Genomic DNA, 22,971 nt, shown 5'->3' with positions numbered 1-22,971 from the left:
GAAGGCATGTACGGGATACTGAGTTGGATGATCAGCCATGATCATATTGAATGGCGGTGCAGGCTCGAAGGGCCGAATGGCCTACTCCTGCACCTAATTTCTATGTTTCTATGTTTCTATGATACATTTTAGGTAATTTTACATTTGACCTTCGATTTTCCACCATCTGAAGTTCCTTCTTAAACACATGATACATCTTACTTGGATGACCTGAAATTAAAGCGTATAATTACTTTGTTACCTAATTGTAGATAATTACAAAATTGACCTTTGTGACGGAAATAGTAATAAACACCCAGACTGCCTTGAAAATTCAAAGATGTGATATTCTCAAGATCAGAACTTTAACATTGTGGGCCCCCTCGGTCATGACTGACCATGGGTGATGCATCCTAGTTGTTGGCTTCTTGTTACAAACCTCGGCTGGAGCAGCGTCGCTTGTGGCTGAAGAGACCAATGTGGGAGTGGCAGTCTCTGTCGCAATGGTCACATTTGCGTGTGGTCTCTGGTTGTTTGAAGTTGCTGCGCTCCTTCTGCGTGCCCCACTTGTCTGCTGCTGCGTTCAACAGTTTCTCTTCCCCCATTTTGAGATGTTGGTTCAGGGTACCTCTCCACCTCATGCGGACAGCTGCAAGGCTCTCCCAGGACACCACATCGATGTCGAACACCTTCATATCTCTCTTGCAGACATCCTTGTAACGTAGCTGGGGAAGGCCAATGGTTCTCCTCCCAGATGCAGCTTTCCATAGAGGATGTCTTTATGGAGAGCCCACATCAGACTGCAATGCCTCCACCGTATGTGCCTCGACCACCACTCCAGCAGCGCGTTCCAGGCACCCACCACCCTGTGTAATAAAACATGCCCCGCACATTTTCTTGAAAGATCCTCCTACAGTGCTAATTCAATGTCGTCTCGTCTTTGACTTTTCCACGCTGGGAAAATAGCCCTGATTCATTCCAACGCTTCTGAAACTAAATTTATCATTAAAAAAAATCTCCAGACTTACATCGATCTGTATTCCTCAGTCAATATAATTGTGTTGTGACCAAGTATTAATGACGCCGCGTTCCTTTGAATAAAATTCACGGGAGAATTTCTTAAAACTTACTGTCATTAAGGGCTCCGTATCGCGAGCATAGGCTTCTTCCTGCTGTGCAGGTATAGGCATTCACCCATGTTATTTTAAGAAGGAACTGCAAATGCTGGAACAAACGAAGGTAGAAACAAAATTGTGGAGAAACCCAGCGGGCGAGGCAGCATCTCATCCGCTGAGTTTCTCCAGCATTTTTGTACACCCACATTATTTAGTAATTTGTATGCGTGTTGTTTTCTCTCTCTCCTTCAAGGTTAGTTCTTCTGTTTGCCTTTATTTGCTTCTGTTTTATTTAGCGTTATTTATCACGTTGTGGTTGTAGCTTTGAACGATTTAAACGTATCGGATTTTAAAAATTCATATAAATTCATAGCGTTGCCCGAGCGCCAAATCCCTTCAGCTGTACCTGCAACTGAAGCTTCGGGTGGATTAATAGAACTTGAAGAGGCATTGACACTTTGCTTTATGTAGAAGGGTAATAGAGAAGGGGTCCGGACCGCGAGCTCGCTGACTGAATGATTCAAACATCCTGACTGAAAATCACACCCTTCCGATCAATTATTTTAGGATAAGCCTTTCTAGAGAACATGCTCCTCTTTGCTTTGCACATTTTCAACATATAGAATTTTGAATTTGGTACAAGGAGTCTACAATGTTCCAGATATCTATTTTTTTTACACACTGTAACTTTCTACATTTCTACTTTTGGGTATGTATGTGGCTTCTTCTTTCGTGTGGCGTGCACAGCCTAAAGTTGTTGGACAACTTGTTCTGTCACAACACAATTATATTGACTGAGGAATACAGATCGATGTAAGTCTGGAGATTTTTTTAATGATAAATTAGTTTAGTTTAGTTTCAGAAACGTTGGAATGATTCAGGGCTATTTTCCCAGCGTGGCAACAAAATTTCATTCAGACCGCAAGGTATCAAGTATCAAGTAGCCTTTATTGTCATTCAGACCGCAAGGTCTGAATGACAATAAAGGCTACTTGATACTTGATACTTCTATTTGATCTTCCGTTTGTGCACGTCGAGTTGATTGCATTAGTCGAAACAGGGTGAAGGTTGCAATCTTCCACCCCGGTATGTATGTGGCAATTGTAGCTCATGGAATTTTACCCCACACTACTAGTTATATTTGTAACATAATGTTTAAATACGTAAAATTTTCGATCTTTCCCAACCCCTTTAAAAATGCCTGAAGGAGGGACCCGACCCTCAACGTCGCCTAGCCATTCCCTCCATAGATAGACACAAGATGCTGGAGTAACTCAGCGGGTGAGGCAGCATCTCTGGAGAGAAGGAATAGGTGACGTTTGTGTCGAGAACCTTCTCGGACCTCCATAGATCCAGCTGGACCTGCTGAGTTCTCCAGCACATTATGTTTTGCTCTTAAAATAAATCGGTGGTCCACTGAAGAAACAACATGATAGACCACTCTGGAAGTGCAAGTTTTGCTGTACACTTCATACTGTAGAACACATCATAATACACCTTGAGTTAATTAATGGGGTTAGATTATTTTTTAATCTGTTGTTTAGAATTAATCGATACCCACCCTATGTACCTTATATCAGATTTAAATTGCAATTCCGATTTTTTTTTTTTTCTACCTATTTGTCAGTTTTTGTGCCCGATTATTTGGCGGCCAATCAACCGCTGTCTCGAAGGGGGTTGCGTCCAATCTCCGACCAGCTTCCCTTAAAATTCCCGTTCAATCAACAAATCGGTCTCCTCCCGTCCAATCAGCTGCTGTCTTCAAGGGCATTGTGTCCAATCACGTAATGCGCTGGTCACTCCATGGCCAATCAGACACAGTCTCAGCGGGGGCGTTGTGACCAATCACCAACCTGGTTCCCTGAACATTCCCGTCCAATCAACAAATCGGTCTCCCTCCCATCCAATCAGCTGCTGTCTCCAAGGCCATTGTGTCCAATCACGTAATGCACTGGTCACTCGATGGCCAATCAGACACAGTCTCCGAGGGGCGTTGTAACCAATCACCAGCTTCCTTCACCGAAGCAGACGATGGGCAGAGCCACAGAGAGAGAGAGAGAGAGAGATAGCAAGAAAGCAGCTGTGTCATATAATACACAATAAACAAGTTATGCACTCGTGTACTCTTACATGGGTATGACCGCACATTAAAAATATCCCCCTCCCCCCCCTTCAGCCTGACGGACCTTAGCGTACCCTCTAGTTCCTAAAACCCATTTCCATCACTGGAGGAGACCCTTCTTCATTATAGTATTTGCTGTATAAGTAATATTATTGTACAGCCTAACATAATGAACAATTCACGATAGGAAGCACTGATGTATTTAGTTTAAGGGAATGAAATTTACCCGAAGCTGATTACAAATGACATCCACTTTCTGGTCAGGGCTGTGATTGACGGGGCTGAGCTCCGCCTCCCCTCAGCCGGGCCCCGCCCCTTTCATTGATGGTTTCGCGCCCCAAACCCCATTGACCGCGGGTTCAGCAGCAGCCGCGGCGGGTCCACAGCTCCGGGCTCCCCCGGATCCTAAAGCCCGCTCTCACGTTGTGTTTATATCGTATTTCCAACATTTCCTCTTCACGCAATAGATTCGTTTTCTAATGAATTGATCTGTGCAAGAATTGGTCCAAAACAAATTCCACATTCCGGGTGGGAACCCGTTAGGGATCAGGCTCTGCCTACCTCTCTGTAGACTACGGGGAACGTTCCTTGTTTCAGTCGTAGCCACAACCCTCCCCCGCCGCTTCCTCGGGTACTATATGGCGGTTGTTTGAGGCATTTAAAATACATCTGGACAGGTGCATGGGCGGGAAAGATTAGATGGGGTGCATGGGCCATACGCGGCAAATAGGACTAACTTAGATGGGGCATCTTGGTCGGCATGGAACAGCTGTGCTGAAAGTTCTGTTTCCGTGCTGTGTGACTCTATGTCTGTATCGCTGCTGCTCTCGTTCACCACTTTAATGTTTTAGAAACATAGAAAATGGGTGCAGGAGGAGGCCATTCGGCCCTTCGAGCCAGCACCGCCATTCATTGCGATCATGGCCGATCGTCCCCAACCAATAACCAGTGTCTGCCTTCTCCCCATATCCCTTGATTCCACTAGCCCCTAGAGCTCTATCTAGCTCTCTCTTAAATCCATCCAGTGACTTGGCCTCCACTGCCCTCGATGGCAGGGAATTCCACAAATTCACAACTCTGGGTGAAAACGTTTTTTCTCACCCCAGTCTTAAATGGCCTCCCCTTTATTCTCAGACAGTGGCCCCTGGTTCTGGACTCGCCCAACATTGGGAACATTTTTCCTGCATCTAGCTTGTCCAGTTCTTTATCTTTTTTATCGTTTTATCTCCCTCACTTTCCAAATAGTCACCACTTTCCTCTGTTTAGTTTCGCACTGCCCTCCTCCATTTCTCGGCGGCTCTGTCTCCATTTCTGGGCAAGGGCGAGCGACCAATTTCCATTCCAAGGCCGCGGACACCTTCGGCCACTTGTCTACTCACTTCAGTTTCAGCATTGGAAATGGAGTGTTTCTTCCAAGCCCAAGTTCGTGCCACAAAGAACCTTCTTGCATTCATACAATATCCCCACAGGAGACTCCAAAGTGCTTTACTGACAAAATAATTTGGAAATGCAGCCACTATTTTGCAATGTAGGAAATATTGCAATTACAAATTGCACGCAGGAATATTCAAAAATAAAGTTTAAAAACAAGCTGCACAGCCAAGCATTTTTAGGATGATTTCCATCTTAAAAGCACCAAGGTACTTACTTTATTAATTTTTTTAAATTAATTTATTGAACATGTTAAAAAATACAAACACAAATAAACTTGTAAGCAATAAAAAAATAAAATAAAACACAAAGGAAAACAAACAAATAAGTAACTCAAATGATACAAATACTTAATTCAGATGAAAACGAATTTTTCCGTGAGATTCTTGTGCATGTTACATGTTGTGCACATTATCCAAATTCAGTGAAGTGACATTGAACATCGCCATTGAATTAATCTATTAAATTGAATATAGTTAATGATACCTCGTGCATTTCATTTGAAATGTCCAAAGACATTTTTACGACCCTGACCATTCTGCCCCTCTCCCACCCACCGCCCCTACAATCAGTCTGAAGCTCGGTCCAGACCCGAAACATCACTTGTCCATGTTCTTCAGAGGTGCACTTGACCCGCTGAGTTAATCCAGCGGAGGTAGACAAATAATGCTGGAGAAACTCAGCGGGTGATGCAGCATCTACAGAACGAAGGAAATATGCAACATTTCGGACCGAAACCTGCATTTTGATAATCCAGCATTTTGTGCATTTTTGTTGTGAAGCAGCATTTGCAGTTCATTGTTTCTGCATCTTCACACTGAACACTTGCAGCCGGATTACATTCATTCCCCGAGGCGGCATCGTGAGCAGTGAACACTCGCGCTACTGCAGGAGTTCAGCAGTTTCAGTCAATCTTTGGTTTCAGCGAAAGGGGACGTGTTTTCTTTTGAACCAGGAAGAGGAGGAGTTAAAATGGCTTCGAACGACCAGGTGGAGAGTTGGACCGCGGAGATAATTTGTCCCATCTGCCTGGATTTCTTCACCGATCCGGTCTCCCTGGATTGTGGGCACAACTTCTGCCGCTCCTGCATCACACAGAGTTGGGACAGGGAGGGGAGAAACTCGTGCCCGGAATGTAGAGAGGAATTTACAGACCGCACCTCAGGGTGAATCGGGCCTTGGCGAGACTGTCTGAGAAAGCTCGAACACTGGGCCCGAATCGAACAGAGAAGGCGAGTAAGCTTCAGTGCGAGGATCATCAGGAAGAACTGAAGCTGTTTTGCGAAACTGACGAGAAGCTGATCTGTGTGGTTTGTGCAGCTGGGCGGAATCACAAGTCCCACAGCTTCACGCTGATAGCAGAAGCTGCTGAATTCTACAAGGTAAAAGCAAATCGATGATTGTTTAGGGATGTCACAAAAATTTGAGATGTTAAAAATCAAGCCTGTGAATTTATCCCATCAGATAAAGCATAAAAAAAACCTTTAATTTGACACCTAATTCACTTTCATATCTCCTGTATTAAAAAAGTTATGGTCAATTTCAAGTGAGTTTATTGTCATGTGTCCATGATAGTACAATGAAATTCTTGCCTTGCTTAGCACACAGAACATGGTAGGCATTCACTACAAAACTGCTCGGAAATTAGCATCTTTTCCATTAACTTAACACAAAAGCAAAATTCTTAAGGGGTTGGAAAAATTCTTAAGGGGTTGGACAGGCTAGATGCAGGAAGATTGTTCCCGATGTTGGGGAAGTCCCGAACAAGGGGTCACAGTTTAAGGATAAGGGGGAAGTCTTTTAGGACCGAGATGAGAAAAACATTTTTCACACAGAGAGTGGTGAATCTGTGGAATTCTCTGCCACAGAAGGTAGTTGAGGCCAGTTCATTGGCTATATTTAAGAGGGAGTTAGTTGGTGGCTAAAGGGACCAGGGGGTATGGAGAGAAGGCAGGTACAGGATACTGAGTTGGATGATTAGCCATGATCATATTGAATGGCGGTGCAGGCTCGAAGGGCCGAATGGCCTACTCCTGCACCTAATTTCTATGTTTCTATGGGCAAGGGTCATTTAACACAGACATGTGTTCAAAATCCTCAAACATCCAATTAAGATAATCAAAAGCATTATTTTTTGCACAATCATGTCTTAAGAACATCTAATTATCCGAATTTTGTGCAATTGTCTATCCATTATCAATATTTTCATACTAAAAACACAGTACATACAAATCGGTGAGGCAGCCGCCATGTTCAGCATATTTAGTATGAAAATAGTGTTCATGGGTAGACAATTACACAAAATACATATAATGATCATGTGGCTCACACTCACAGCCAGCAGGCAGGACACAGCCGTTATCAGGGCCAAATTAACTTATTTTGCATCAACAGATTAAAATGAAATTACACCAAAAACTAGATAAGATGTTAAATAAACGTCCTACATTTTGTTTTGTCCTGAACCTGCGATCTGTGATTTTGAAGGCGTTGAAGTTATGCCTGACTTTCAAGCCCAGCAATTCAATAGACCAGCAACGTCGTGTTGGAAAAAAACACGAATGGAATGACAGATCGAGATTTCCTTTACGTCATAAGCGTGTCGTATGAGGAAATCCCTCCCTGACCACTAATGAAAAACATGCAGTTTACTCACATCCCCCCCCCACAACCTCTTGAGTTGCGCGCACAGCAGTCGGAAGATCTAGAGCCCCACTGATCGCGGGGATTGTAACAACGCTACATTGTTTAATTCTTTTTTTATTGTCTAACACTTTTCTGATTTTCAAACACAATCCTAGGGTCAGGTGAAAGCTTCCGTCCAGACTATCACAAAAAAAGAATCCGAGGTCCAGCAAATGGTGCAGCAACAGAAACAGAATATTTCTGGAGTTCTGGTGAGGCTTTCCAGTTTTGATTTCCTGATCTTTTGTAGATTTGATCCCTGTGATGTGTGTAATAATAGGGCAGCCTTCACGCCTTCTTCCTGTGACCGCGTCGGATTCCTTCCACGTCTCCAATACACGCTGGTTCAATGGTCAATCGCCGACTGTAAATTAACCCTGGGAAAGTGGGTGGTGGGCGGATGAATTGGAATTAAAGGGCACGTGAAAAGGAACAGGCAGCAGGGAATTGTATTGGGGGTAGAGGATTGATGGGTTATAACATTATAAGATTACCATCACAATATTTCAGAAGCATTTCGACAAAGAATTGAATTGCCAAAGCAAATAAAAAATGCCCGGGACAAATGTCAGCGTCAAAGTTGTGAGGAAACACAATCAGTGACATTATATATTGATGTGACCTTTCATTTCACAGGAACAGTCGCACAACCTTCAGTCCGAGATCTCATCCCAGTTTGCTGAACAGCACCAGATTCTCACTGAGAATGAGCAGTGCGCACTGGCAGATATCCGTGAGGAAGAGAAGAAGATACTTAATACAATGGAGAAAAATCTTGGATCAATTCAAGAGAATTTAAAATCGATTCAGGAGGATCTCAATAAGATGCAGCAACATATGGATCAAAAAGACAGTGCGGTGTTTCTGAAGGTGAGGGGTTACACTACAGTTTGGTAAAGTAAAAGTGCACAGTCACAAAATGCTGGGTGACATTTCCGAAATAAATGCTGCATTTACCAGTAATTGAGAACTGGGTAAATGTTCCCTCTGTTCCAGCTGTGTTGTTCCTAAACTAATTGGCCTCCCGTATAATCTATGGGATCTCAGGAATATCTGGCCGGAATGTAGAGAGGTGTTTGTATTCTGTAGCGTTTGGAACAACGACGGGTGATCCTATATCTGATCCCAAGGACCACGAATGGACAGAGGGCAGTAAATCTCTGGGATTCTCCAACCAAGAGACTCTGAGAGGTTTAAAATGTTAGACAAATTTAAACCAGAGGAAGATACATTTTTGAAATTTCTGGGAATTGAAATCAAAGGGAATTGGGCAAAGAGGAGGAGTTCAGTCCTGGGCTAGATCAGCCATGACCACATTGTGGGGATTAACATTGTAATCTAGAACGTGGCGCACACATCAGATTGATCATCTATATCCGGTTCCCATCAGCAGTGGGTGGTCACCTTGGGGGAATTTGCTCTGTTTGTTTTGTCCTTCATAGACAGGCCTTTCGGCCCATCCTATCCGGTCAGATTTCTGCACCACTCATCATCCCTCCCATCTACTCTCCTCCCCCCATTTAAATCCACTGATAATATTAAATTCAGTCTCATCATTCCTGACATCTTCTCCAGATGAAATCCCACGACCTGCCCAATCTTTTCATTAAGTTCCATCCTCTCAGTTATGGCGTCATTCCTTGTGCTTTCCCCCATCGTTCTACATCTCTGCGACAATATCCGCTTTCTGTCTGCATGACAGTGGCCATAAGAGTTGGGAAATGGGAATTCCCGCTGTCGGGATGAGGACGGTCCATCTCAATCAATTGAGATTTGTGTTTTATTTCTTTCAGGAGGAAGTTGGTCGCAAGCGAAGGTAGGACATTGTCTTGATGGAAACATTGTAAGTTTTTGTAGAACAACTCAAAACATTTCTAATGCTCAGTTTATAACCAGCTGTTCAATATTTCCAGGATTCATGATGAACCCAAACCACTGTCGGTGGTGGATGAAGCCATGCAGATTGAAAAGTTTCTTTGGCCTGTTTCATTCAACACGACAGTCAAAGATGTATCTGATGACTTCAAGCAAGGTAAAGCTTATACCTTTTCCATTATTCTTGTTTCTGATATCTTTAAGCCATGCACCAGACACCTTATCATTTCCAAGCCTCGCAAAGCCCGGTTTTACCTTCTCCCCAAAATCCATAAACACAACTGTCCAGTCCCACTGAAATGATTTTCACTGTTCTATCCTATCCCCCTCCCCTAGTGCAATCACTCCCGACCTATGTCCAAGATACCTCACATGCCTTTCAGAGCCCCCACCCCCTCATCTTTACCATGTCACTCTACACCTCCATCCCCCACATTGAAGAGCTTAAAGCCCTCCATTTATTCCTCAACCGCAGAATCATCCAATTTCCCTCTACTAACACTACAGAGCTGGTTCTCACTCTTAATAACCTCTCCTTTGAACCCTCCCACTTCCTCCAAGTCCAAGGCCCTATCCCCGAACTCTATCTCCATTACATTGATGACTGCATCAGTGCTACCTCCTGCACCCATGCAGAACTCATGGACTTCATCAACTTCACCACCAATTTCCATCCTGCAATCAAATTTATTTGGACCATGATCAACACCTGCCTCCCCTTTCTTGATCTCACAGTCTCCATCACAGGAAATAAACTATCGATAGACATCTATTACAAAGCCACTGACTCCCACAACTATCTCGACTACATTTCTCCCCACCCTGCTTCCTGCAAAGGCTCTATCCCCTACTCCCAATTCCTCCGTCTACACTGCATCTGCGCCCAAGATGAGGGGTTCCATACCAGGACATCCGAGATGTTCTCATTCTTTAGGGAACGGGGGTTCCCTTCTCCCATCATAGACGAGGCCCACAATCGTGTCCCCTCGGTATCCCGCAGCTCTGCCCTTGCTCCCCCTCCCCCTAGTCACAACATAGACAGAGTCCCCCTTGTCCTTACCTTTCACCCGATCAGCCACCACATACAACACATAATCCTCCAAAATTTCCGCTACCTCCAACGGGATCCCACCACTAGCCACATTTTCCCATCTCCACCCCTTTCTACCTTCCGCAGAGACCATTCCTTCTGCAACTTGGTTAACTCATCACTTCCCACCTAAACAACCTCTTCCCCAGGTACCTTCCCCTGCAACCGCAGAAGATGCAACATCGGTCCCTATACCGCCTCCCTCGACTCTGTCCAGGAACCCCAACAGTCCCTTCAGGTTAGGCAGAGGTTCACTTGTACCTCCTCCAACCTCATCTACTGTATCCATTGTTCAAGATGTGGACTCGTATACATCGATGAAACCAAACGCAGACTGGGCGATCGTTTCGTTGAACACCTTTGCTCAGTCTGACTTAGAAACATAGAAATTAGGTGCAGGAGTAGGCCATTCGGCCCTTCGAGCCTGCATCGCCATTCAATATGATCATGGCTGATCATCCAACTCAGTATCCCGTACCTGCCTTCTCTCCATACCCTCTGATCCCCTTAGCCACAAGGGCCACATCTAACTCCCTCTTAAATATAGCCAATGAACTGGCCTCGACTACCCTCTGTGGCAGAGAGTTCCAGAGATTCACCACTCTCTGTGTGAAAAAAGTTCTTCTCATCTCGGTTTTAAAGGATTTCCCCCTTATCCTTAAGCTGTGACCCCTTGTCCTGGACTTCCCCAACATCGGGAGCAATCTTCCTGCATCTAGCCTGTCCAACCCCTTAAGAATTTTATAAGTTTCTATAAGATCCCCTCTCAATCTCCTAAATTCTAGAGAGTATAAACCAAGTCTATCCAGTCTTTCTTCATAAGACAGTCCTGACATCCCAGGAATCAGTCTGGTGAACCTTCTCTGCACTCCCTCTATGGCAATAATGTCCTTCCTCAGATTTGGAGACCAAAACTGTCCGCAATACTCCAGGTGTGGTCTCACCAAGACCCTGTACAACTGCAGTAGAGCCTCCCTGCTCCTATACTCAAATCCTTTTGCTATGAAAGCTAACATACCATTCGCTTTCTTCACTGCCTGCTGCACCTGCATGCCTACTTTCAATGACTGGTGTACCATGACACCCAGGTCTCGCTGCATCTCCCCTTTTCCTAATCGGCCACCATTTAGATAATAGTCTGCTTTCCTGTTATTGCCACCAAAATGGATAACCTCAATGACTTAACCTACCTGACCTCTAGGTTGCTGAACACTTTAATTCTCCTTCCCATTCCCACACAGACCTTTCTGTCCTAGGTCTCCTCCATTGTCAGAGTGAGGTTAAACGCAAATTGGAGGAACAGCATTTCATATTTCGCTTGGGCAACTTACAGTCCAGTGGTACGAAATGTTCATTTCTCTAACTTCAGGTAGCCCGACATCTCCTCTCTCTGTATCCAGGCATGATATTCTTCCGATTTAAATCGTAATTCCAATTTATTTTTTTGGTTTTCCTATTTTTCAATTTTTGTGCCTGATTATTTGTCAACCAATCAACCGCTGTCTCTAAGGGGGTTGCATCCAATCACCGACCCTTATTTCCCTTAAAATTCCCGATCAATCAACAAATCGGTTTCCTGCCGTCCAATCAGCCGCTGTCTCCAAGGACGTTGTGTCCAATCAGATACTGCGCCGGTTACTCGGCGGCCAATCAGACACAGTCTCCGAGGGGCGTTGCGGCCAATCATTGACCAGCTTCCCTTACTGAAGCAGAAGTTGGCTGCAGCCAAAATCGCGTTTTCTCTGCTGTTTGCACACAGTGCTAGGCAAAGAGACATTTCTGGTAACCTTTTTTGTAAAGATTTTTTTAGCTGTATGAAGTCATTTATTTCATGAAATATTTATCTTTTGGGGGTTATTTTACTGGTTATGTGTTAGAAACATTCTAAGCCTCTGTTATGTAAACTACCAGCAGAAAGCTTGGGAATCACTTTCAATTTATTGAAAATACAGGAGCTCTCTAAACCCCCATTGGGGGACCTAACCAGCTTCCCGGACCCCCGGATAACACTTCCTACTTTTTTTCTGGAGGTGAATATCATGCCTGTCTACCCCTCACCCGCCCAAGTCACACTAGTTTCTCGTTTTCACCTAACAAAGAGTTAACAGTGGCCTGTTTCCTCTCTCATCGTTATTTTTTGCATAACTTCTATTCATTGTTCCTCCAGATTTTGAGCCTATCTTCGGTTTAAACCAGCATCTGTAGTTCATTGCTATACATTTTTAAGCAATATCTAGATGCAAAGATTACTTCTATTGTGGACGGAAGGGAAATTGGAGATTTGATCTAACACTAAACTCATCAGCTGGGAAGCATCATAGAGTCAGAGGTTTAGATTCTCCTGCCATGGGTAAAATACTGTGGCTATTCACCTTATCTTTGCACCTTATATAGATCTTATATACATCTATAAAAGCATTCTGATGGGCTCTAAAGAAATATGTCCTTGCCTGTCCAACGTCTCCTTATAACCCAGCCCTTCAGACCTGATGAAATTATCATATATCCTTTTGCACCCTCTCTAACTTGCTAACAACCTTATAGTGTCAAGGAGCAAGCCTGTGGAGCGGATCCTAATCCTGCTCCTGTTTTCTTGTGTTCCTATGCTCCTGTGTACCGACACGGAAGAAAATGCAGCCAAGATTGTCAATACTAATTCCTAGGAGAGTGAGTTTGTTGTGCGGGGTGAGATTGAGTAGACTAGGCCCGTGTACTCGAGTGTTTGAGTGTATTAGAGGAGATCACAGTGAAACACAAAGTCCTTACAGGGCTCAGTGTGCTGGATGCAGGGAGGATGTTTCCCCGTCTGAGGGGTGTGGAGAATGTGGGCTGCACCATGTTGGACAGAGATAAGGAGACATTACTGCACGCAGAGACTGGGGAACCTTTGGAATTCCCTGCAGCGGTGGCTGTGGAGACTCAGTCATTCAATGCTCTTGGAGCTGAGAGCCATGGTTGTATATTACAGAATCAGGCCCTTTGGCCCATCACGTCCATGTCCACCTTTTCCCCAGCTATGCTAATTGACTTGCCCACATTACATCGGTATTCTTCTACACCTCACCTATTTAAGTGTCTCAAATATAGTGATTATATCTCACTCCGCCACCTCTTCTGTAGCATGTTCCAGATATCACCCACTCTCAGTGTAAAAAAACCTAAATCTCAAATATACTTTAAAATTCCTTGCTCTCGATATAAATCTGCACTCTCTTGATTTGATATCCCTGCATGCGAATACGATTTTGATAATCTACCCGATATCCTGCTGCAGACTTTGACAACCTTCCCCGCTATCCACAATTTTTGAGTCCTCCACAGACTTACTAATCACACCTCATGCATTCACATCCAAGCCATGAACATATAACATAAACAGCAAAGGTTGCAGCACCGATCTCTGCTGCACTCCACCAGTCACAGACCTCCAAGCAGAAAACTCATCCTTCTACCGCTACCTTCTACCTCCATCCACCAAGCCAATTGTGGATCCATTTCACCAGCTCGCCTTGGATCCCACCTGCCTTCACTTTCTGGACCAGCCTTACATGCGCAACATTGTCAAGTCCCTCAGTGAAGTTCATATATTAGTTCACAATGAGATCAGTGTGTTCTTGGTTGTACACACCAATGACTTTAGACTCTCTCCAGCCCAAGTCTCCCCCCAACCCCCGAGGACTCTCTGATTCTCTGCTTCTCCCCCCAGTCTCCATCACCCTGGATATAGAAACAGCGCATGCACGGCTCGAGGTGTCCGAGGATCGGAAGAGGGTGAGACTGACCCGGTCCCGGAGGAATCTCACTGACAACAAGAAGAGGTTTTCAAGCAGTCCATGTGTGCTGGGATTGGAGGGATTTACATCGGGGAGACATTACTGGGAGGTGGAGGTGGCGGGGAGTCGGGGCTGGAGTCTGGGAGTCGCCGCAGAGTCTGTGGACAGGAAGGAGCAGGCCACACTGACCCCGGAGACTGGAGTCTGGAGGATCAAGCTGGCGGCTGACGACTTTGAAGTATTCACCTCCCCTCCATCCCGTTTCCCCGCCCATCCTCTCCCCGGGAGGGTGGGAGTTTATCTCAATTACGAGTCCGGGACCATTTCATTTTACAACACAGAAACCAAGTCCCATCTCCACACCTTCACTGAGAATAAATTCACGGAGAAACTCTATCCTTTCTTCGGGCCTTGGGATGGAAATTGGCTGAGAATCTGCTTTGATTCCGCTCCCGCTCCGGGTGTGTAAAAGGGTCGGGTCCTGGGACCGGCGTCAGGAACGGGGCTCGGGCTGTGGGGCATAAACCCGGTGGACAACAGGCCGGCGCTGAACGGCTCCCCATTCAATCCCCAAATTCCACGTCGTGAAACCCCAGTGAGCGTGGAAATAAAACCAGGGGGAATGTAAACATGGGAATAGTGAAATAAACAGCAACTGATATCAGAGCTGTCTGTCGATCTGTTCATTTTAACGCGTTAACTGAGTCATGGCAGCAAAGCCACGTGGTGCGACCACAGACCAGCTGTAGCTTTGAGAATTAACTTTTGACAATTGCAGAAACGGTAGGAATTTGATATAATGAGTGAATTTTGTGATCTGTTACCACACCTGTGGCTCAAACCAAATGCATGGATAAAAATGTGGATAAAAGCAGAAGTTGCCCCACATCCCACATCCAAAAGACATGCGGGTTTGTTGGTTAATTGGCCTCTGTAAATTGCCCTTTATGTGTAGGGAGAGTTGTGACATTTAGCACAGTGCTGTCTGTCTATAATGTGCATTGGAACAGTGGGCTGTGGCTCAGACTGAAGGAGAACCAGCTGGGAATAGACTTCACGACCTCGTAGATTCACTGTTGCACCGTACATCACAGCCCCACCCGGCTGGGACCTGCCCCGAAAAGCGTGGGTCGCCCTGACCCGTCTCCGTACAGGGGTCGGCCGGTTCAACGCCAACATGCGTCGCTGGGGGCTGCGTTCATCAGCAGCCTGCATGTGTGGAGCAGACCAGCAAACTGCGCAGCTGCTTATTGGGCTGTCCTTCCCCCCCCCCCCCCCCCCCCGGTGGAGGGGTAGATCTCACAGCCATCGACAACAGCACATTGAACTGGCTGCAGCGCCTGGAGGCCGTTACATAACCTCTGCTGCCTCCAACGCAAGAAGAAGAAGAACCACACCTAGACTATTGCAGTGTTCTTTATGTATTCTGTACCAAATCATGCCTTGGAACTAGAGGAAGTGTTTCAAGAAAATATAATCATGTACAAAATGCAAAAGCTACAGACAAGTTATGAGACACAAGCATTTACCGATGCTTTCAATCCAAGAGTCCCAGACACAACAATGAAATTCTTACTTGCAGCAGCACAACAGAATATGTAAACATATTCACCCGTATTATATAAAGAAGGAACTGCAGACTGATGAAGGGTCTCGACAGTAGGGGCCACACAGTCTTAGAATAAAGGGGAGGTCATTTAAGACTGAGGTGAGAAAAAACATTCCCACCCAGAGAGTTGTGAATTTGTGGAATTCCCTGCCACAGAGGGCAGTGGAGGCCAAATCACTGGATGGATTTAAGAGAGTTAGATAGAGCTCTAGGGGCTAGTGGAGTCAAGGGATATAGGGAGAAGGCAGGCGCGGGTTATTAATAGGGGATGATCACAATGAATGGCGGTGCTGGCTCGAAGGGCCGAATGGCCTCCTCCTGCACCTATTTTCTATGTTTCTATGACCTGAAACATCACCTATTCCTTCTCTCCAGATATGCTGCGTGACCTGCTGAGTTACTCCAGCACTTTGTGTCCATCTCCTCGAAATCTTTCCTGTCCATTTAATCTGGCCTAATTAGATTATTGTCCATTTGGGAATGCTTGTGCCTCTGATGAAGAGCGTGACAGCTTCAAACTTCTTGAAGATGTCAGTGTATATCCGTAGAACACTAGGACAACACAGCACAAGGACAGGCCCTTCGGCCCACAATGATGCCAACATCAACTCTTAACTGCAGGGTTGTTACAAGGGAACAGGTTCAAGGATCTGACTAGTAGAACAGAAAAAGGCTCACTCATCTATTTAGTTGCAAATCAGTTTTATTGGCAGGAGGACAAAACAATAATTGTCTCGGTTTGCACTGTGTCCAGTTTTACAGCAGTAACCACTCTCTCTCTCTCTCTCTCTCCCCCTCTCTTCCTTGCGCTGCCTTGCCTTACTCACCAGTGCGGCAGCATGTGTTGTCCATGTCAGAGCCTCTGAGATGTGGACTCCCAGGTATTGAATGCAGCTCACCCTATCCACAGTATCCCCATTTATCTTCAGTGGTGTGTACGTCCTCGGATGTTGTGCCCTCCTAAACTCCACGATCAGCTCCTTAGTTTTTTTGACATTCAAAAGGAGGCTGTTGCCCTGACACCAGAGTGCCAGATCAGCCACCTCATCCCGGTAGGCCTTCTCATCGTTATCTGAGATCAGGCCCACCACCACAGTGTCATCAGCCAACTTGATAATAGAGTTGGAGCTGAACCTAGCCACACAGTCATGTGTGTACAGGGAGTACAGTAGGGGTCTGAGGACTCAACCCTGGGGGGGGGGGGTCCTCTGCTCAGGGTGATGGACTTCGATGTATTTCCTCCCATCTTGACTACCTGGGGCCTGGCGGTGAGAAAGTCCAGGACCCAGGCACACAGGGGGGTGTTGAGCCCCAATTCCAGCAGCTTCTCAGCAAGTCTGGTGGGGACTATCGTGTTGAAGGCTGAACTGAAGTCTATGAACAGCATCCTCACATAGCCCCCCTTCTGGCTGTCAGGGTGAGAGAGAGCGGTGTGCAGGACCTGGGAGACTGGATCTGTTCGGCCGGTATGCGAATTGTAGCGGGTGCATGGTGCGAGGGAGGAAGGCACAGATGTGTTTCTTGACCAGCCTCTCAAAGCATTTCATGACCACCGAAGCGAGGGCCTCGGCAGACAGGCTCTTCGGCCCACATAGACCGTGGAAGACTAGGAGTTCTAATCTCAGCCATTGCCAAGCTAATCTCCCCTGTTTCCTCCAGTTAGATACATAGAAAATAGGTGCAGGAGTAGGCCATTCGGCCCTTCGAGCTTGCACCGCCATTCAATATGATCATGGATGATCATCCAACTCAGTATCCCGTACCTGCCTTCTCTCCATACCCCCTGATCCCTTTAGCCACAAGGGCCACATCTAACTCCCTCTTAAATATAGCCAATGAACTGGCCTCAACTACCCTCTGTGGCAGAGAGTTCCAGAGATTCACCACTCTCTGTGTGAAAAATATTTTTCTCATCTCGGTCTTAAAGGATTTCCCCCTTATCCTTAAGCTGTGACCCCTTGTCCTGGCCTTCCCCAACATCGGGAACAATCTTCCTGCATCTAGCCTGTCCAACCCCTTAAGAATTTTGTAAGTTTCTATAAGATCCCCCTCAATCTCCGAAATTCTAGCGAGTACAAGCCGACTAGTTGATCCCGTTTCCTTCCACATCCCAGACGTGCAGGTTTGTAGGATAGGTGGCCTCTTTGAAGTAGCCCCTGGTGTGTTGAGAGTGGATGAGAAGGGATAACATCGTGTGAACTAGTGTGAGCGATGGTCGGTGAACAGACCTTGCATCTCAGATCTAATTCTGATGACGAATGGCGATCAAACTGAGTCAATAACTCTATTTCTCTCCCTGGATAAACTAACAGACCTGCTGAGTATTTATTGAATCTTATGTCTTTATTTCCGATTATCAGCAACTGTTGAAATGATCAGACTTACACATAGAGATTCGAACATATACTTTAATTAGTAATTCCACGGAGAAAACACCTTGTGCTTTTGTCTCCGTAGCATTCAGTTAATCTAAGAGAGAAGAGAGAGAGAGAGAGTCCCAAACGCAGGCTTTTGGGGCAGCGGTAGGAATGAAGATCCGGACTGGATTTCATAACGAATGTGCAGCATGCATAAACTGTGTGGTCATATTTATATAGCAGAGACACACTAATCTACAGCAACCTTGATGTCCTTTTCACAATGGCAGGCAGTGACTAGTGGGGTGCCGCAAGGCTCAGTGCTGGGACCCCAGCTATTTACGATATATATTAATGATTTGGACGAGGGAATTGAATGCAACATCTCCAAGTTTGCGGATGACACGAAGCTGGGGGGCAGTGTTAGCTGTGAGGAGGATGCTAGGAGGCTGCAAGGTGAATTGGATAGGCTGGGTGAGTGGGCAAATGCATGGCTGATGCAGTATAATGTGGATAAATGTGAGGTTATCCACTTTGGTGACAAAAACAGGAAAGTAGACTATTATCTGAATGGTGGCCGATTAGGAAAAGGGGAGATGCAACGAGACCTGGGTGTCACGGTACACCAGTCATTAAAAGTAGGCAAAGGTACACAAAATTGCTGGGGAAACTCAGCGGGTGCAGCAGCATCTATGGAGCGAAGGAAATAGGCGACGTTTCGGGCCGAAACCCTTCTTCAGACTTCAGATTAAAAGTAGGCATGCAGGTGCAGCAGGCAGTGAAGAAGGCGAATTGTATGTTAGCATTCATAGCAAAAGGATCTGAGTATAGGAGCAGGGAGGTTCTACTGCAGTTGTACAGGGTCTTGGTGAGACCACACCTGGAGTATTGCGTACAGTTATGGTCTCCTAATCTGAGGAAGGACATTCTGGCCGTAGAGGGAGTACAGAGAAGGTTCACCAGACTGATTCCTGGGATGGCAGGACCTTCATATGAAGAAAGGCTGGATAGACTCGGCTTATACTCGCTAGAATTTAGGAGATTGAGGGGGGATCTTATAGAAACTTACAAAATTCTTAAGGGGTTGGACAGGCTAGATGCAGGAAGATTGTTCCCGATGTTGGGGAAGTCCAGGACAAGGGGTCACAGTTTAAGGATAAGGGGGAAATCCTTTAAGACCGAGATGAGAAAAACATTTTTCACAAAGAGAGTGGTGAATCTGTGGAATTCTCTGCCACAGAAGGTGGTTGAGGCCACAGTTCATTGGCTATATTTAAGAGGGAGTTAGATGTGGCCCTGGTGGCCAAAGGGATCAGGGGGTGTGGAGAGAAGGCAGGCACGGGATACTGAGTTGGATGATCAGCCATGATCATATTGAATGGCGGTGCAGGCTCGAAGGGCCGAATGGCCTCTACTCCTGCACCTATTGTCTATGTATCTATGTATCACTTTGGACACCTGGTCACGTGTGTGACATGTTGGTTCACTTTCCAAAAGAATAGCAGTCATAAGAGGTGTATAAAATCATGAGAGGAATAGATCAGGTAAACACGCAGAGTCTCTTGCCCTGAGTAGGGGAAATCGAGAACCAGTGGGCATAGGTTTAAGGTGAGGGTGGAAAGATTTAATGGGAACCTGAGGGGTAACTTTTTTTTTTACACAATACGGTGGTGGGTGTATGGAACGAGCTGCCAGAGGATGTACTTTTATGTTTAGTTTCCTTTAGTTTGGAATTACAGCGCGGAAAGAGGCACAAGTGAGACCGCACCTGGAGTATTGTGTGCAGTTTTTGTCCCCTAATTTGAGGAAGGACATTCTTGCTATTGAGGGAGCCCAGCATAGGTTCACCAGGTTAATTCCCCGGAGGGCGGGACTGTCATATGTTGAAAGACTGGAGCGACTGGGCTTGTACACACTGGAGTTTAGAAGGCTGAGAGGGGATCTTATTGAAACATATCAGATTATTAAGGGATTGGACACGCTAGAGGCAGGAAACGTTCCCGATGTTGGGGGAGTCCAGAACCAGGGGCCACAGTTTAAGAACAAGGGGTAAGCCATTTAGAACGGAGATGAGGAAAAATTGTTTCACCCAGAGAGTTATGAATCTGTGGAATTCTCTGCCTCAGAAGGCAGTGAAGGCCGATTATCAGCAACTGTTGAAATGATCAGACTTACACATAGAGATTCGAACATATACTTTTATTAGTAATTCCACGGAGAAAACACCTTGTGCTTTTGTCTCCGTAGCATTCAGCTAATCTAAGAGAGGAGAGAGAGAGAGAGAGAGAGAGTCCCAAACGCAGGCTTTTGGGGCAGCGGTAGGGATGAAGATCCGGACTGGAGTTCATAAGGAATGTGCAGCATGCATAATCTGTGTGGTCATATTTATATAGCAGAGACACACTAATCTACAGCAACCTTGATGTCCTTTTCACAATGGCAGGCAGTGACTAGTGGGGTGCCGCAAGGCGCAGTGCTGGGACCCCAGCTATTTACGATATATATTAATGATTTGGACGAGGGAATTGAATGCAACATCTCCAAGTTTGCGGATGACACGAAGCTGGGGGGCAGTGTTAGCTGTGAGGAGGATGCTAGGAGGCTGCAAGGTGACTTGGATAGGCTGGGTGAGTGGGCAAATGCATGGCAGATGCAGTATAATGTGGATAAATGTGAGGTTATCCACTTTGGTGGCAAAAACAGGAAAGTAGACTATTATCTGAATGGTGGCCGATTAGGAAAAGGGGAGATGCAACGAGACCTGGGTGTCACGGTACCACCAGTCATTAAAAGTAGGCATGCAGGTGCAGCAGGCAGTGAAGAAGGCGAATGGTATGTTAGCATTCATAGCAAAAGGATCTGAGTATAGGAGCATGGAGGTTCTACTGCAGTTGTACAGGGTCTTGGTGAGACCACACCTGGAGTATTGCGTACAGTTTTGGTCTCCTAATCTGAGGAAGGACATTCTTGCCGTAGAGGGAGTACAGAGAAGATTCACCAGACTGATTCCTGGGATGTCAGGACTTTCATATGAAGAAAGAGGCTCGGATGGAAACAGAGAGGATGAGACGGAGGTTCTTCCCACAGGCCATCGGGACTGTAAACTCTAATCTCACCAGGAACTAATTTCCTGTTGTGTTGTGCCTATTTAAAATTGCTGGTTTTTTTCTAATATGTAAATACTGATTCTGTTCTATTCCGTTCTGCAATTTTTTGCATAATTCGCAGGCGTTGCCACTTTCATTTCACTGCACATCTTGTATGTGTATGTGACAAAGGTGAATTTGAATTATTTGAACTATTTGAAGAAGGGTTTCGGCCCGAAACGTTGCCTATTTCCTTCGCTCCATAGATGCTGCTGCACCCGCTGAGTTTCTCCAGCATTTTTGTGTACCTTCTTGCCATAGAGGGAGTACAGAGAAGGTTCACCAGACTGATTCCTGGGATGTCAGGACTTTCTTATGAAGAAAGACTGGATAGACTCGGCTTGTACTCGCTAGCATTTAGAAGATTGAGGGGGGATCTTATAGAAACTTACAAAATTCTTAAGGGGTTGGACAGGCTAGATGCAGGAAGATTGTTCCCGATGTTGGGGAAGTCCAGAATAAGGGGTCACAGTTTAAGGATAAGGGGAAATCTTTTAGGACCGAGATGAGGAAAACATTTTTCACACAGAGAGTGGTGAATCTCTGGAATTCTCTGCCACAGAAGGTAGTTGAGGCCAGTTCATTGGCTATATTTAAGAGGGAGTTAGATGTGGCCCTTGTGGCTAAAGGGATCAGGGGATATGGAGAGAAGGCAGGTACAGGATACTGAGTTGGATGATCAGCCATGATCATATTGAATGGCGGTGCAGGCTTGAAGGGCCGAATGGCCTACTCCTTCCCCTACAACCCACCAGGGGAGGCGCCACTCTGTCCCTACTCCTCGACCCTCACCACCATTCAGGAACACAAACAGCCCTTTAATGGGAGGCAGAGATTCACTTGCATCTCCTCCATCCACGTCTGTGGCACTCGGTTCTCTCGATGTGGCCTCCTTTACATCTAAACGCCTCTACGTCCTCAGAAGACCGAGGAAGTTTGGCATATCTCAAACTTAGAAGAATTCCGAGTCCGCTGTGCCAGAGTGAATGAATAGGTGTTGATGTTGATCGGACGAGGACAGTATAGGTCTTACTGAGGATGTGTAAATGGGAGCAGGGAATGAAATTGGAAAAAATAATCCAAGAGAGGAAAATAACGCAGAATTCACTGAACTTCTCGCAACTTTGTCGGCGCCAGAAACGTGGCGACTCTCTCTGTACTGCCTGGGTGAGGTCTGTATTTTACCGGATTACATGCAAAAACAAAGAATTTCACCGTCCCTTGGTACATGTGACAATAGAGTATAATTGAATCATTGAGTTGAATTCAAGTTTGCACATGAGACTGTTAAATAAAATAACAGTGTTTGCTATAGAACGAATATTATTGTGCAGCCTAATATAATGAACAATTCACGATAGGAAACACGGATGTATTTAGTTTAAGGGAATGAAATTTACCCGAAGCTGATTACAAATGACATCGGCTTTCTGGTCAGGGCTGTGATTGACGGGGCTGAGCTCCGCCTCCCCTCAGCCGGGCCCCGCCCCTTTCATTGATTGTTCCACAGCTCCGGGCTCCCCCGGGTCCTAAAGCCCGTCGACACGTTGTTGTCCAGCCTCACTGACCTCATCTGGCAGCTTGTTCCATTTCCCCACGACCTTCTGTGTGAAAATGTTATTCCTCAGGTTTCGATTAAATCTTGCACCTCTCACCACAAACCTGTGTCCTCTAGTTCTCGACTCCACTACTCCGGGTAAAAGACTGTGCATTCACCCTATCCATTCACCTCTTGATCCCATGCACTTCAGCCTCCGGCGCTCCAATTAATTAAGTCCTACCCTGCCCA

General features: G+C 45.8%; 1 protein-coding gene across 1 annotated transcript; it reads left to right on the top strand.

Annotated features, from left to right (window-relative positions):
- Nucleotides 1-5,473: 5,473 nt before the first annotated feature.
- LOC116990133 (E3 ubiquitin-protein ligase TRIM39-like) lies at nucleotides 5,474-14,736 on the top strand. The gene is made up of 6 exons (XM_033047686.1): nucleotides 5,474-6,029; nucleotides 7,449-7,544; nucleotides 7,969-8,202; nucleotides 9,126-9,148; nucleotides 9,246-9,364; nucleotides 14,004-14,736. The coding sequence occupies exons 2-6, from the start codon at nucleotides 7,506-7,508 to the stop codon at nucleotides 14,537-14,539; spliced, it is 951 nt and encodes a 316-aa protein (XP_032903577.1). The 5' UTR covers nucleotides 5,474-6,029; nucleotides 7,449-7,505; the 3' UTR covers nucleotides 14,540-14,736.
- Nucleotides 14,737-22,971: the final 8,235 nt, after the last annotated feature.

This window comes from Amblyraja radiata, chromosome 30 (assembly GCF_010909765.2).
Source record: "Amblyraja radiata isolate CabotCenter1 chromosome 30, sAmbRad1.1.pri, whole genome shotgun sequence".
NCBI lineage: Eukaryota > Metazoa > Chordata > Chondrichthyes > Rajiformes > Rajidae > Amblyraja > Amblyraja radiata.
This window is presented reverse-complemented; position numbering and strand designations above follow the sequence as displayed.

What these genes read in the sequence shown, in the direction of transcription:
- LOC116990133 (XM_033047686.1), top strand. Translation starts at nt 7,506, where the DNA reads ATGGTGCAGCAACAGAAACAGAATATTTCTGGAGTTCTG. An exon ending in ACAGTGCGGTGTTTCTGAAG is followed by an intron (nt 8,203 to 9,125) that starts GTGAGGGGTTAC and finishes TATTTCTTTCAG; the next exon opens with GAGGAAGTTGGTCGCAAGCG. An exon ending in ATCTGATGACTTCAAGCAAG is followed by an intron (nt 9,365 to 14,003) that starts GTAAAGCTTATA and finishes TTCTCCCCCCAG; the next exon opens with TCTCCATCACCCTGGATATA.